We start from the raw sequence: 17,582 nt of genomic DNA, 5'->3' as shown, positions 1-17,582 counted from the left end.
CTAAAGTGAAACATATAGCCTATAAGAAAGGTTAACATTTACAGGATGTTTCTACGGCACTGACATAAACGGTTAAATAGTGATGTCAACACGTAGATCAAAAAGGTAATCTGGATTTGTGACAGTTAGTTAGATAAGTAACGACAGCAAGGCACAAACAAGTGCCTGGTGTTCTGACCGCTGTGGAATCCCGTGACTGCAGTGCAGGAACGGTACAAAAGTGTACCTATGGTTAAGCGGTAATGGTGTGACATTTGAACAGCTGTTAGGAGGCTCACACCTCTTTAGATTTCTTTTTTTAACCAATCTACTTTTTCGGTCAGCCTGCCACATGATATTTTGACGTAATGGGATATTTTTATTTGTGTTGTGAGCAACACTTGGTATGTGTCCAGAAAGAAACAAACTAAGCCTAATCAGAGACTCTGGCCTTATGCTTCCATTTTATCTTTTGTCTGTACAGGGAATTTATGTCAATACATTATTACATGATTATGATTATAGGTAATATTATCACATTTAATGACTATTTGTTTAACTAAGGTTACCTTTAGCCTGTTCCTACAGAGCGTGTACATATCACACGCTTATATTTGCTAGCTTATACTGTGTTCATCTTGGACCCGTTCAATGCAGCGACCATAACATAGGCTTATAGGCCTAGTAGTTGGCACTGTGCCAAGTGATTTCGTTCTGACTAACTAATATCCTCATCAGAAGTTTTGAAATTCATCTAGACCTGCTCAGAGGCTGATATTTTGCTCAAGTCTGCACTGCAGAAAATGTCAGTGAATATTCCCAAACTGGAATTAAAAGATTCTGTTTTCATTTTAATATAGTTAATGTTTTAGCTTTGTAGAGCTGACTTGTATTTTATTGATATTTGACCAATGAAGAGGAAAATCAGAGCTCCAGATAAGGTTTTGGTGTTGTGGGTATTTTACCCATGCATTTTAAAATCATTGGATATCAGTAATTCTATCTGGGTATTCAAAATTCTGTTACCCTCTAGCATGTCTAGTTTTTACACATATGGATATTTAAGTTAAATATTTAAAAACACTATTCATCTAGTCCCTGCAAACTGGTGTCTAGTGGGTTCAATTTGCCTTCAAAAATACAACGATACTTCCACAAGAAAGTGGCAAATGATCATAATGTAACTCTCATCGTGGAGTTTGGCAAGGTTGACGGAATACCTGTTTATAATTTTAAAATAAGTTGCTGATTTGCTAATTGAATAAGCAGGGTTACTTCACAATATTTTGATGGTACGCACAAGTTTTATTTTTTGTAGTGTATCTGTAATGTTCGTTGCATATTTGATACACTTGGATTTTATTTTACTGCACATTTCTGATGCAGAAACGCAGCTTATCTGGAGTTCTGAAAATACTTATAAACACTTAGTTTTATATTGTTGCATTGAATTCATCATTTTCATCATGTTCATTGTTAACATGATTAATACTTTGATGTTTACATAAAAAATACACAAAAAATACAAAACAAGTGTATAAAAAAATAGCCCCAATTTGCCTTCCAAAAAGCACCTAGTTTGGAAATCTGGAATTCCCTGGGAGTGTAGCAATGCATTCTTGGTACTGATGTGTTGAAAGATGAAGTGTCACAATATATATTGTATGCGCATGATATGATAATACATCACAATAGCTTTAGACAAGTATTGATATTTGTCAACAGTTACATTTTGTTTGTATTTTGTTTAATGCTGCAGTCAGCAATATTCCAGCTATATGACGGCAGTCTGTAAATAATCGAGTCTGGGCCAGACAATCCAGTGATTGATGTCATGAGCATCGATCCATGCAATTGGGATACAACATGTACAATAACATGTATCAACCAAGTCACCGAGCCTGACCACCCGATCCCGTTAGTCGCCTCTTGCATCAAGCATAGTCACCTTTTACAGCAAGCATAGGTTGCTGAAGACCTATTCTACCCAGGATCTTCATGGGTCCAACACTTCCATAAATATGTACATGATGTATGTATCTTATGTTTTGCTTGTAGTATTTTCTGTTACATAAAGTGAGACCTGCAACCTTTTTGCCATGTCACCTACTGTTCCTATGGGGGGCACGGGTGGCCCAGTCGTCTAAGGCTATGATTCGCTGCGCAGAGTTCAGCCCTTGGGCACGCCAGAAACCTATAATTTTGGGTTCGAATCTCGGTTCGCCACAATTATGTTTCTAAGTTTGTCAGCACCATACCCGTACTAGTGGGTTTCACCGAAGTGGTAAACATCTGAGACCTGCATCACTTCGGGCTTTCCTCCCACATTAAGCTGACATGCCGTGATATAACTGGAATACTGTTAAAAGCAGCGTTAAACCCAACTCACTTACTGTTCATGGCTGTGTGAGCTTGTGCTCTTTGTGTGGGATACAGCTAGCAGTATATACCGGTATATCCTTTATATACATATACCATAAACTTCAGAAATTGTTTAAGACATGTAAGACTAAGAGCTGGTGTAATCATGGTGTTGGGGATGTAAGGTGATGTACGTATCTTGTAGGATTTTATTTTGCGACGTGTTATTAGGAAACGTGAAAGTTTTATTAAGATGGATAAAATGAATACGATAACTCTGTTTCTCAGAAGCTTTTACGGAATTTAAATATGTTAAGACGATTGTCAGGTAATCATGGTAATAGCATTTATTAATCAGTCTGTAACTATGGTAACTATGGCATCTAGAATGAATATAACCAGGCCTACATTACCCCTTGAGCAATGTTGAAAAAACGTCACTAGTTATTCAGTTTTTGTTTGCATGTATATGATGTATTATTACTTATCAATGATTGTTTTTGCAGAAATAGAACAGAATGAGGTACAGTATTCACTTCTTGGTCTTGTCTCTCTGCTCAATGTGTTCTCTAACATGTCTAATGACTTACCTTGCACATATCTTGCTCTTCTCTGCCAGTAATTCAGTCACCTAACAACTGCACTGAATGCACATCAACATTAGTTTGGACTAGTTTACCTAATTGCCATTTACAATACCATGGTAATGTAGTGGTGCATCAGGGATGCAAGGAATGTGGGTATTCCACAGGTTTTCCACTGATTACCTTGAGGTCTTTTCAAACAATAATTACCCTGAAAAGGACGTAAAACAACACTTCGGTTTTTATTGTTTAAACAATGTTACAACATGTACAAGGGTCTTGAATTTGAAGTTAGTACCTCGCCCTATGCATAATGATGACAGCATGCTTATGTAATAGCATGGATGTGTTTCACTTTCTTTGTCTTCCTTAAAAATACTTACCTAAAATCATGAAGTCTGTTGGACATGGTAAAAGTTCTGCTATAGTCATAACAGTGAGTGAGCATGTCTCCAGCATAATGAACATCCAGGTGCAGCATCCTACTTGTGCTTCATCTCATCCCACAATAGGCTGACATGCAGTGATAGTACTGAAATACTGCTCCAAGTGCCATGATGTCACCACTTAATTGAGCTATTGGCTATTGATCCTGTTTTTCATGACGTCATTTGATCAAAATAAAGTAGCCTAATTTTAAACTTAACCAACATCACACATGACTTAAAATCCTTGTGAATCAAGTGTACTGATTAATCAAACAGCAAATCAATGAAAAATTTGAAAAAATCTATAGTTTTTAATTATAACATGTTAAATGTACCGAAAGATGTAACAATATTGATAATGTTATTTAATCAAATGTCCACAATGAAACTGTTGTTTCTGTTGACTGATACAGCTAATCGAATCTGTTACGTAAAGGCAAGCAGTTTTTAGTTGCCTTGTCTACTAAGCAATGTATTTGTGAAATTGAATATTGTTTTAAGAAAAAGTATGTTTCTGCTAGATAAACAGATAAATTATTTCAAATAACAAAGTTCATGTAGTTCTATTGTTTAAATTCATTTTTCAGATTATTGTTATATTATGCTTTAATAGGTCATGTGTTTAATAAGGACAATACTAAAAATTAGAATTTGTAAATTAGTATGAGTCACACCAATGAAATCAGTGATACCCCACTGACCAGAAACGTTACTCAAATAAAAAAAATAAAAATTGCTACTGACATTTTCACTTCTTATTACAGAAAATCTCCTGAAGTACAAAATCACATATCGTATTTGAGTATCATTTCCATGCAATGGAAATTGGATTTCTTAACAAGAATGCAAATTAAAGTATCAAAACCTTTATAAACAGTTTGTGTTTGTGTTACACCAATGACACTTGTCGTTACCCCACATCTCTTCGCACTTGACATAGGCATGGCTGCAGGTAGTTCTACATATAAAGTGATCCATTTTCTATTAAACTTGGAACGATATATCGCCATAAGACCCATAACATAATTATAACAATGGAATTAATGTAAATAAAAACAAATTGATGTCAATTTGTCATTGGGGTAACACTAACTTAAGATATGTTTTACCGTGTTTGAATGATGTTCTTGCAACAAGAAGAAAATATTTATTTTCTGTGATACATGAAAAGCACATTTAAATTACATTTACCTTCTACATTTCATAAAAAGAGGATGTTAGACATTTCATTATATCAGTGGCACTAACTAATGAAATCATTGGAATAACACTAGTGTTGTGTGGTAATCATAAATTTTCTTTTGCATCTATTTTTATGATGAGTTTATCAAAACAACTTATATCAGTTTGTAAAAGCTTTACTATGACAATAAATACATAGATTTGTTTAATTAGAAGGACCACATTAAGAAATATCACTAAAGTGTCAGTGGGAATTGTGTCAATGGCGTAACAAAATCAATCAAAGTAAGTTAAAAAATTCCTGAATGTTTAGGTTTTTTTCTGTTACTTTCAAGAATTGATCATATTTGAAATGATCAAATGTGTATTAAGTATGTTAAACTATAACTGAACTATTTTATCAGTAACTTAATATTTCGAACTATTCATCATATTATGGTCAACGGTGTAACATCATTTGGCATAAGTGTATCATAACACCACTGACATATTTTAAATACTGATGCATTTTTATAATAACAACTACTCCAACTGCAGAGAAGCATGTGCTCAAGAAAACAAATTACCAATCTCTATGCATCTAACAAGCTTAATCTGTTGAATCAACGCACATGTGATAGATAAAAATGTTACACTAAAGACAACAGAAAAAAATATGGTGCAAGTCAAGCTTACAAATTCATTTTAACTGTTCTGCTGCCTGCTTTTCATGTCGTCTGCTACTTTGCCTCATGCACAGAACGTGACCAGGAGAAGGGACCATTCAGTTTCTTCTCAATTTTCAAAGGCTCATGACTTTTGTTTCAGGTATTTATGATTGGTTACACCACTGACCATGCTGACAGTGCTTTTTTTTACTAGCATATAATTGTGTATTCATTTGCTTCAAACATGTCAAATAGACTGTAACATTAGGTGATATAATGATATAATGAGATATGATGACAAGACTATAAATGAGCCATATGAATTAATAAAGTGTTCAAAACATTTCATGTAACAGGAACAAATTACATAAAAGGTGATTAAATCTTGTTTACTTATATAAATGAATGTATTTGGTAATCAAATCTATTTTCGATTTCCCCCAAAAATTGTCCTTTTCTGAGAATTACTCAACTGACCATAAAAAGGACCAATTTTGATAATGACCCTACTACATAGCCGAAGTTACCCATGTGGTGGCAAGGCCAGTGTGGTTTTCATTTCTTGGTCATGTTGCTTATTACTATGGTTACTGATTTATTATAAATATCCTAATCGATTACTCTTTTTTCCTGTTAGTTTAGAACAAGTGGTAAAAAATATTAAAAATGGTTTGTCTACTCATAAATATATACTTGAGAAAAACACAACTAACTACTTTTAAACTGACAACTTCTGATCTTGGAAAATGACCAATAAAGTACATGTATCCAGCTTTGCATGCTTTGAGCTTGTTGAGCACCTGGTCAGTCTTGTCACTTGTCAGATTGTCCTCTGAAACTTGTTGATGGGTTTCCAGTGTTAGAAATAACAGACTAGTAGCGTATCCAGCATGTTGGGGATGGCTGGTGACATGGCTGAGGTATTGGAAGCAAGGGAACTCTAGATGTTGTACTCACCTAACTGAAAGTCAAGTGAACATATCACTTTCTTATGTTGTGGGGTATTGTTTGTCCGTCACTAACTTTTACACTTTTACCATCTCCTCTTAAATTACAGCATAATGTCTATTATTTGCCTATGGAGCTGAAAGTTTGTAGAACATGATCCCAGCTATGGTGTCATAGTCAGACCCGTATTGAAAATGTTGTTTTTGACGATTAATTGATCATTTCTACATCATTCACATACAGCATTATGAAATTTGACATAGTGCAAGTTTGTGGTTGGCCAATTTACATATTTCATAATTTGCTGTGTATCGTGATGTCTAACACAGATTTAAACCTCAACCTTGATCAAGTTCACGTACCTCTCTGCCATTAATACCATGGCAGTCCTGATGTGTGTGATTATGTCTCCCTACCTATGTGGTTATGCATGTATAAATGTGTAATTGAATGAACATGTTTTGAGGATGTCTGTGGGGTAGAAACTTCTGTTATTTCTTTTGCTTCTTCTTCTTGTATGCCCATCTCATCTTAATGTGAACCACTGGTATTTCCAGACTCAGTTAAATAATGGTGGCCGTCATACAGGTGGAAAAGTGCTGACTACGTAGGACATATCTCTTTATAGTGTTCACTAGTGTCCTATGTTCTGCAGATGTCAGGGAAGTTGTTGCAGCTGTTATTGAATTGGATTACTGTTTCAGAGAGAGAAAGAAAATCAACTATGCAGCTTTTGGGGACGGCGATGACGGTAGGGGACACGCTTGCAGGGTAGTAATTAGGGGATAAGTGTGGCGGCATCAGGTGCAAATGAAATTTCCGCCAAAGAATAGAGTACCATGATCGATGGATGGTTTCAAGTAACTCCAAAAATTATTCTGTTTTACCAAAAGGGTTGTTCACTTTTTCCTCTCCACTTGGTAGAACAGAACAAAACTAGACACAAGATATTTTGTAGTTGAAATCTTAATGTTATATTTGTAGATCATTTTCTCATTTGTATTTATTTAATTTGGCATAATATCCTAGTGACAGTTCACATATTAAGCAAGTGCATTACAAGTTTCCAAAAGAACTTAATAAAAACTAATCTGTATGAGAATGATCATGAGGGTGGCTTAACTGATGTAAGTTGAAGTCTATCTCTATGATCCAGTGATAGAAACTAAGATTTACAGGTTGCAGTGTATGCCGCAATGGATGACAATACAAATATTTACGTTTTCACTTCTAGTTTTCATTACTAATTAGTGTTTGGTGTAACGGTCATTAAAACAACCATTTAAGCATTTTAAGATAAGAACTGATATTTTTTTTTTAGTGTGTGACTGTGGTTGATACTTGTATCGAGAAAAATAAATGACTGTGCATCGTCCCACTACTCCACTCTATGTTCTGTTCATATATGTCACTTCACTTCAATTCAGTAAGAAATTGCAACTGATGGGATGATGGCAAACTGTGAGCAGGGTGAGATGCTGTCATTGGTGCACATTGTGTCAGTTGTCACTCGTCCAGTGTCTGTGCTGCTACCTAACCTGTCCACTTCAGATGACTTTGCCGACCCAACACCACCGGGAAAGAAGAAGTCAACTCTAGCTAACAAAGAGAATAAGGAGAAGAGCAGAAAGTCGGAGAAGGCTGTAAGGTCTGAGAAGAACACACAGAGGTAGAGGCATCGTCTGGCATGTGTGCTGGACAAACCATACACCGATGGGTACAATGTGTGAAGCTCATTTCTGGTGGCCCCCGCTGTGATATTGCTGGAATATTGCTTAAAGCCGCATAAAACCATACTTTCTCATTATTGATTTGTCTTCAGTAACCCATGCTTGCTGTAAGTGCAGGGATTGATTTCACTATATCCAACTGCACCAGTGCAGGTAAAACATTGCTAGTGCATGTTGTACCCAGTGCAGGATATCAAGATGTTTAAAGCCATATACAGATTTCCTCAAAATAAAATACTGGAGCACATTCTCAAGTTTATTTTCTCTTTGAGTTTATTTAATATTAAAACTAACTGAAAATACAGAGTTTAAATTCATGATAAAATGGTGAAGACAATTTTGGTGGTGCAACCTGATTAATTTACTTGGTTGCACCTGGTGCAGGTGGTAACGCAGAATGAAAACGCACCCTGATGTGGTGACAATGAGGCTCCCTGACTTGACTGATGCATGTCATCGTATCCCAATTGTGTAGATCGATGCTTATGATGTCAATCAATGGATTGTGTGGTCCACACAGACTGCTGTCATATAGCTGGAATTCTGCTGAGTGCGGTGGTAAACAACATTCAAACAAAAAACAAAAATTATTTGTTCAAGCAATCTGCTAGGAAGTCTGTTTGCATGTATTTGTTTTGTAAAGTTGATACATGTGACCTTCTCTTTATCATGTTTATGTCGGACAGTACACAACAGAAAGCAACTTATTGATCTGAAGATCGATCCTGGGTTTGAATCCCATAATCCCAGATTACGATCCCTGGTTTGTCAGCACCATACCTGGTCCTGTTTATGACCTGTGTCACTTTGGACCTTCCTGCGCATGAATCTGACACACCATGACATACCCATTCATTCACTGTTTGTAGGCTGTCATTGGAGGAGAAGCTTTTTGAGCGAGACCTCCAGGCGGCGCTGAACCTGTCTGCCAGTGAATCTCAAGCGTCCAGCGATGGAAGTGAGGTTGTAAATCCTGATGACAAGTCTCATCGAGTCACAGTCACAGGTCAGAGTTAACACGTTTTAGTTCACATGTTCTTTTGATGACATATTTTTCAAAATCTGTAGAATGTAGGGTTAGGTTTTAGCCCTCAGTATTAATGCAGAAAACATTTAGATGTCAACATGGTCAATGCTGTCGCCAATTCTCAATGGCTGTCTTTGTTGACATTATAAATGTTGACTTCATATTCAGGTGAGCTACAGTGCCATGGCACCACCGACCACTGCCACAAAAAGTGATGCCGGGAAAACTGATTTAACATGTTTAAATATAAAACAAAAAATTGCAATTCTGATAAACATGATAAACTGAAAAAAGATATGTGGCATCAAATTCAACTCTACCACTTGTAAGTCAAAAATATGAATTTCAGTGCATGGTAGAATTTGTCAGCGGTTTGTTAAACTTCCACCCCACAATATATATCTCTGTGTGTCTCGCTCACTCACTCACTCACCACACACACACCACACGCCACACACACCAGACACATACATTCAGGAATATATTGTCTTATGTCAGCATGTTTTCTATGTCTCCTAGTTGAGAGTGCCCCGCCACCCTCTTGCATCAAGACTTCGGTGACAGAATCAGATGGAAACACTGGACTAGTGGAACAACCAGACCCTGACTTCAAGCCAGGTTCAGACCATCAGTTGCAGCATGTCAGCGCGGCAAGGAAGCGGCCGGCCGAGGAGGAGGAAGTCATACAAGTCCTTGAGTCGGACATCTTGTCTGGCGAGCAGCCATCCAAACGGAGGCGAGTCACAGCAAGTGCACCGAAGAAATCAAAATATGTGGACAGTGACTCTGAAGGTAAACATATACATTCAGCTACGGTTGCCTTGTACACCGTCAAATTTTGATACAGGTATTCTGTACAGTTTCTGTTAGGTGTTTAAACTACGGGTTAAGGGAACGATTGCCTGAGAAGAAGAAGGGACCAAAAAGTATTAAAAAAGCAAGGCGACCCATATTGCTCTCAAGCGTAGGGTCACTTCCTGTTATTGCTGTCCCGGTTTGGCAGTCTGCAGGACAGAATGTGTAGCGATACAGACATTGACAATAGTGTTCAAATGAGATTACTACACTTTGAACATATTTGTTAACCTTTTGTTAACATATGTTGTTTTGTGTCAACAATAATTAAAGTCTTAGAGAATAAGTCTGAAGAAATCTATAAGAACCAACTCATTCACAAGCTTAAAATGTGTACTTGGATGTACTGTCTGGTGTCATTTATCTGTTTATAACCATCAGGGTTAGAAATAACCAAGTTCACAAAAGTCATATGTGCACTTGTGCAGATATCCATTCTCGCGTACCAGTGTATTGTTTCTGTCATCCGGACGGCATAGTTGACGTCATTCGAATCTCAGGGAATACAAGGATGCTGAAACAAGGACTGGCCGGCTCGGGGTCAGGATACTGTGTCTGAGTGGGGTATTCATGTTAAACTGGCATGGTATCTCGGTGGGCGAGCACTATTTAATCGGCATTAGTCTGGACCTGTACAAGCAGCCTCACGCACAGACACACGTGTATGCACGTCGCTATATAAGTGCAATAATCTTAAACATGCAGTTAAACCCCATTTCACCTGACCTGACCTGTAAACCTCCCCTGGTGATACTAGGGTGCTGTGTTTCTGTTTTGTTCAACACTGCAGTCAGCAGTAACACAGTATCATGACAACATGTAAATATTCAAGTCTGGAACAGACAACCCAGCGAACAGTCACCAGAATACCGTTGGAATGTTCCTTCATGTTTCATAAATAAACATTCACATCACACCAGTCCTGTAAGGAGTCATGATGCAAGGGTGGCCCAGTCGTCTAAGGAACCACAACACTCCTGGGTTTGAATCCTGGTTCATCCTAAAAACAATTCTAGATTTGTCAGCACTGCATATGTGCTCATATTCCAAAGTGGTTCATGTCAAGGCCCTTCCCTATTTCAGGCTTTGTTCCCACATCAAACTGACACGCCATGAAATACTGATTTAAACCAGACTCACTCAAACATTTATGGTAGAAATAATCCATTTGTATTATTACTGGCAGGGAGTGAGTTCGAGGCGGACAGTGATAGCGATAGCAACCAGAGTTTTGATGAAGGTGATGACAGCGACTTTGATGATGGCAGCAAATCCAAGTCTAAAGCTAGCAAGGTCCTGTCTACAACAATTAAACCTGCAGCGGTAACCAAGACAAAACCAGCTCCGGCTGCTGCAACCAAGACAAAACCAGCTCTGGCTGCTGCAACCAAGACAAAACCTGTTCCTGCTGCTGCAACCAAGACAAAACCTGTTCCGGCTACAAAAGGTAAAAGTAACTGTTAATATACATTTCTTGTGAAACAGTGTGAGGTTTCAAATTTATTATTACATCTTCCTGAGGCAAGATAGTTAACTGACTAAAGTTTCTACTCTTGCCGAACTAGGCAGGAATTTCTAGTTATGTCCCTTTTATGTCCTGCCTATTGACCATTTATGTTCAAACAAAATGGCAGTGCCCAGTCAAGACAATCTGATCTATAATCGAGATCTATTGTGAGCATCAGATCACGTGAGCACCTTGATGAAAACATAAAAAGATTTGAAAACTATCTGCTGACTCTGAGTACACATTCTTTGCTAATCCTGCAATCAACCGAAATCTGCATGGCAGTTTACGAACGAGATGTCGATTTCATTACGCGATTTTGATTGAACTATGCATTGACTCGTTAGTCCAGCCAAAGTATAACCCCCTTGCCTCAGGAAGATGGTATTATTATGACATATTGAATCAATGATGCCATAATCCCCATGTACCAAACATAGCAGGTTTCTCTTTCTGGCAAATCACAAAATTCAGAACAAACTTTTTATTGTTAGTGAAGACAATGCATGAAGTCATGTGGATTGATTTAGTGAATCAACAATGAATTTTCATCAGTACACACTACTTGCATGACACATGGCTCTGTATTTCGGAATAAATAGTCGCTACAAGAAATTGAGTCAGCTCACAATTGACACGAGATTATCATGACACCAGGATGTCGAGATGAATTCTGCTAGGCCATGTGTGCTAACTGTGAAGTACTAGCTGTCTGGCCTGATAACAAGATCAGATAACTGACAAGATAACTGACAGCTGTATCACAATCTGTTTCTTCCCTTCAACAAAGTCTCCAAATGCACAGATTTGGATCCACCCAAGATTAATTATGTATCACTCATAATTACTGTCATCACTCTAGTCTAGCCTTTTTAACAGGCACTTCAAAAGTGTCTGTCTTTTCTTAAAACAATTATCATTATTATATATGAATTGACACAACATGTTTCAAGGTGTTCCTATTGCCATTTTTACTGATTGAACCTCAAAGATTTATGAATAACTGAATTCTGTGCATGTGACCTTCATTCAATTCAGTAACAGAAACACTCAAGTAGTTCTGCAGAGTTTCCTGCAGCTAGCTGTCATCATTACTTTATTTAAGTGGCTTTATATGTTTCTGTTCACAATCAGTGAAGCACAAGGAAGCCATACTTTGTTATTGTGATCGACGAGGAATGGAACATATTTTTCAATGCTTAAGTTTTAAATGAAGTAAAACTGATTATACACAGACTACATACTATAATGCCTTACTGCACACCTAAATTACCCCACATAGTTTGAGTGTTAGCAGCCATTAAATTAAAACCTTGCACAAACCAGCTAGCCCGAGCCAGTTGATTTAATGTTAAGATCAAATGTTTTCAATCATTTCTGTCTGTATGTTTGCTTACAGGATTAAGTAAATTCTTAACCAGTCTATTTAGTAACCTCATACCGTAACAACAAGTGTAGGTTCCTGGTACCGCAGGATCCCTACAGTGGATACTAGTGATGACTTATATGTCATACTTATGTCTTGTCGGTCTCTATCTGTGCATCACGTCAGGGATTCCGCCCACCAAGCTGACACTAAGTCTCTTTAATCCAACATTCGTTAATCTGACAATCAGCTTTATGTGACACAAATGATGGGAACCAATTAAATCAGTGCCATTTAGACCCGTTAAACCGACAGTCTCGCACTCCGACTCTGACACACCTAATTTGCAATGAATTGCTGAAATCACTCATCTCCTTAATCCTACACAGCGATCAGCGATAAACAAAACAGGATTAATCACATGCCTAGATTACCTCAATCTCATTAAAATCGGATACACGCTACTGCTGAATACATCCCATTACATGTCACGTCAGAACGACCTTTCGCGAACTTTGACCGACCAATGAAATTACAAACAGGAAGTTGACATTAGCCACTAAGAAAGGAGCTTTCTTAAGCATTGCGGCACTAGTTTCAAATTGTCCACTTCCATTCCAGACTATTCTTTGAAAAATAATTTGAATCAGTCATACAGTCCATAACAAACTTTAGATGTTGCATGATTAGAAAACATATTCTGCTAACAATGCACCATAACAATATGAATATTTCCTTTTTCCCTTTTTAATTTCAAGTTGTTTGAATCATTATCTATTGTGTAATTGTCCTATTTTCGATCATGAACGTTGATACTACCTACTTTCGTTTATCCGACATACTCGTTAATCCGACGTTATCATATGCAACCAACCAGTCGGATTAACGGGTCTTGACTGTAATTGAAACTGTGCATTTTGACTGTGAATAACTGCATTGTGTCCCCAGCAACAGGCACAGCTCAAAGGCCTGCCACAAAGCCTCAACTTCAGTCAACCACTGGCAAGACAACATCAGTTGCACGGAAATCAGTTTCCTCACCAAGCGTTGCTTCCGTCTCTCCACAGAGCAGAATGAAAGGCATCCCAGGACACAAGACATCGTGGACACCACCAGGTGAGCCTTGCTGATCGTGAGGGACACATTTGTCTTGGATATCCCTGAATATCACTGCTTGATTGAATCTCAGGCACTACAGAACATTTTCTGGCATCAAGTGCCTGTGGTTTTGTTTATTTGAATTTTAAATAATCTGCACTCACAAATAGTTTTTTTAAAAATTTATTAAGCCTTGCACCTGTTATTTGTAGTCAACACATGTTCACTTCATTTCAGCTTCTTCAAGTTCGTGCAAGTCAGCTGCTGGGAGCAGAACTATGACATCCCCCTCTGCTGGCATCCGCCTCGGGCTGTCTCGGAACCAACGGGTCAAGTCCCTTCATCCCTCTCTACAAGTACAACAATGACAGAGGCAAGACGAGTACAACAGTGTCAGGGGCAAGACGAGAACTACAGTGACAGGGGCAAGACGAGAACTACAGTGACAGGGGCAAGACGAGTACTACAGTGACAGGGGCAAGACGAGTACAACAGTGTCAGGGGCAAGACGAGTACTACAGTGTCAGGGGCAAGACGAGTACTACAGTGTCAGGGGCAAGACGAGTACTACAGTGACAGGGGCAAGACGAGAACTACAGTGTCAGGGGCAAGACGAGTACTACAGTGTCAGGGGCAAGACGAGTACTACAGTGTCAGGGGCAAGACGAGTACAACAGTGTCAGGGGCAAGACGAGTACAACAGTGTCAGGGGCAAGACGAGTACTACAGTGTCAGGGGCAAGACGAGTACTACAGTGTCAGGGGCAAGACGAGTACAACAATGACAGGGGCAAGACGAGTACAACAGTGTCAGGGGCTAGTCAAGCCCCTTCATCCCTCTACGAGTACAACAGTGACTGACAAAACGAGTACAAAAGTGACTGGGGCTAGTCAAGCCCCTTTATCACTCTACGAGTACAACAGTGACGGGGGCAAGACGAGTACAACAGTGTCAGGGGCAAGACGAGTACAACAGTGTCAGGGACAAGTCAAGCCCCTTCATCCCTCTACGCGTACAACAGTGACGGGAGCAAGACGAGTACAACAGTGTCAGGGGCTACTCAAGACTCTTCATCCCTCTACGCGTACAACAGTGACGGGGGCAAGACGAGTACAACAGTGTCAGGGGCTACTCAAGCCCCTTCATCCCTCTTCGCGTACAACAGTGACGGGAGCAAGACGAGTACAACAGTGTCAGGGGCTAGTCAAGCCCCTTCATCCCTCTACGCGTACAACAGTGACGGGTCTCTCCCTTTGTGTAGTTTGCATGAATATTAATTTTGAAGGGGCAGTCTTGAAAAGTACTTGAATTTGGTGACTGAAAAGGTTCGAACTGCAGAATGGCACTATCTGCCTCCAACTGATTTGCAAGGTGACCCACGACAGTGATTCACAACCCTTTCGATTGCTCCCCCTGCATCCTATGATGTGACCACCAGGTGCAGCATCAGGTGCTATTGTACACACTTTAGGCAGGTAGCAGACACTCACTAAAATGAGCCCAATGCCATTTGTAGATATTTCCAATAGATGCATGGATTATTGAGATATAGGGAAGTATAGAATCCTGGTGTTTGATATGATAACAGTTGTCCCAGTACTTTCTCCAGAACCTCAATGGTCAATTCTGAACAGTAGCTGGTAGACAAGGCCAAGTCCATATCAGTAAACACTAACATTGAAAGTTACTAGTAACTACATGACCTTTTCTTATTTAAATCTTTATCTCTAATAGACCCCAATGAAAACCGTTTTTATCACTTGGTTTTATCCTGCCAAGAAACCTACCCAATTTTATAATGCTAAGGGACAGTCGCATTAATTTCATGATTTACAGTATTTATTATACCTGACTTCAGAATATTTTTGAATTCTGCATCACTGTTAGGCTTCCTTGAGAGCGTGGATAAGGAGCGAGTGAATGTTGTTGCATCACGTGCACCAGCAAACAGTAGTTCCGGAGTTCAGCTGGGCTCCACACCATCATGGCGTTCTACAGTCAGCCATGTCACACATTAGGACATTCAGGACATTAGGACCTGGTTGAGCATTCAGCTCACAGCACTGCTGATCTAGATTGTATCTCATCTGTACAGGAAGTAGTATTACTTCTCCAATTTTATTTAGATGACTTGTATTTATGTAATCGTATTTTTGTACATTGTCATTGTCTGAATGCAGGATTTTACTATGTATATCACCTCTGTAAAATACAGTAAACTATGTTTATAACAAACACGCTTATAACAAACTGATGGATATAACAAACATATTTATTTGTTCCCTGCCATTTGCTGTATATATGCTTATAATGAACTACAGTTATAACTATTAGTTATATCAAACTAATATCATTGGTCCCTTTGAGTTTGTTATAACCGTGGTCTACTGTATGTATGTGATAGTATCACAGGCAGTTCCAGAGACTTTGCCTGGGCCTTGCTGGTTGTGGGTGATGCACACTCTCAGGCATCCCGTTGTGGGGTCCTAGGCATGAGATCGGGGTCCCAGTGATGGAGGGTGCACACTCTCAGGCATCCCGTTGTGGGGTCCTAGGCATGAAATTGGGGTCCCAGTGATGGAGGGTGCACACTCTCAGGCATCCCGTTGTGGGGTCCTAGGCATGAGATCGGGGTCCCAGTGATGGAGGGTGCACACTCTCAGGCATCCCGTTGTGGGGTCCTAGGCATGAGATTGGGGTCCCAGTGAGACCTCGAGACCCATGTCTGTGTCCAGGATCTGTGAAGCTAGCTATTGATGGGGTTACCCTTGTTTAAAACAAAACATAGTAATTAAAGAAACTCTAGGACAAAAATTAAACATTTATTTGCAGCTTTAATACTATGGATTTGCTGTTTATGATTCAAACATGCATTTATATTTTTGTGCGTCACTGGGAACTCATAGTCCAAATTATTCACATCCATACTCAAATGTATGCATAAAGCATGTGATCTTGCTCTACAAAGTTTGGCTATACGGAACTTGAAACTATTTTAAAGTAACAATCTGCTACTTTAGCCACTTGTCTGAAGCATGAGTCTTTCAATTCTAATTCGATTCTGTTCGGTCTAGTTAGCGCACAAATTAAAACACTAAAATTGACTGAAAATAATGCTGAGAGACAAGTTCAGTCTCAAAATGTTTTGGAACAGATTGAAGTAATATTTATATTTAATTCTCGTGCAGCAAGTATTTTGATGGTCAACAGTATGGCTGCATGGCATTGCTTCCATGGCTGGATACAATAAACCTACACAGTGTCTGATGAGCTATCCAGCTGATGCAGTAAAAAGGCCTTTCAGCATAATGGTGTGCCTAAAAGAAACATGGTAAGCACTGTGGTAGTCCTGAATCATACATATTCAGTACTGAAAGCAATAATAGTTTTATTAGTAAACCTATATTTGAAAACATTGTTTGTTTTTGTATTTATTTGAAACACTGTTGAAAAACTTATCCTGGCATAGACACAGCTTTGTTAGTCCAAGACAAGTGAAAATCTAGTTAGACTAGGTTTTTTTCCCCAAGTCTAGTACAGGACCAGTAGTCTGGTGCAGGCTGCAGACCCAACCCCTATTATGAAGCTGTAAATATGTTAACTTAAAGTAAGTGATTGAGTGCACAAGAATTCAAAGCTGTACCCTAACAATATTCATGAACCATTGGTTACAGGGATGTGTTCAGTTATATATAGTTTTATATTTATGGAGTTCCTACTTGTAGATCATGACTCAACCACTGAAATAAAAAGAATATGAATACAAAGTTGTGTTTTAATCATATTGTCAGAAACTATTTTAAAAAACTCTGGTTGTATTAACTATCTTCGTTAACAATTCATTTCTCTCTAAAACAAATGATGGACTTA

At 38.7% G+C, this 17,582-nt stretch overlaps 1 protein-coding gene across 1 annotated transcript; it reads left to right on the top strand.

Moving 5' to 3' along the window:
- The first annotated feature begins 14 nt into the window (after positions 1–14).
- LOC139462107 (RAD51-associated protein 1-like) lies at positions 15–17,414 on the top strand. The gene is made up of 9 exons (XM_071243610.1): positions 15–105; positions 2,847–2,863; positions 6,834–6,880; positions 7,557–7,798; positions 8,729–8,865; positions 9,406–9,678; positions 10,928–11,188; positions 13,563–13,730; positions 13,950–17,414. Exons 4-9 carry the CDS (start codon positions 7,578–7,580, stop codon positions 14,078–14,080), a joined length of 1,191 nt encoding a protein of 396 aa, XP_071099711.1. The 5' UTR covers positions 15–105; positions 2,847–2,863; positions 6,834–6,880; positions 7,557–7,577; the 3' UTR covers positions 14,081–17,414.
- Positions 17,415–17,582: the final 168 nt, after the last annotated feature.

This window comes from Haliotis cracherodii, unplaced genomic scaffold (assembly GCF_022045235.1).
Source record: "Haliotis cracherodii isolate W230 unplaced genomic scaffold, xgHalCrac1.p SCAF_15, whole genome shotgun sequence".
In the NCBI taxonomy this organism is placed as follows: domain Eukaryota; kingdom Metazoa; phylum Mollusca; class Gastropoda; order Lepetellida; family Haliotidae; genus Haliotis; species Haliotis cracherodii.
The sequence above is the reverse complement of the archived record's forward strand: the minus strand, read 5'-3'. Positions and strand labels throughout refer to the sequence as shown.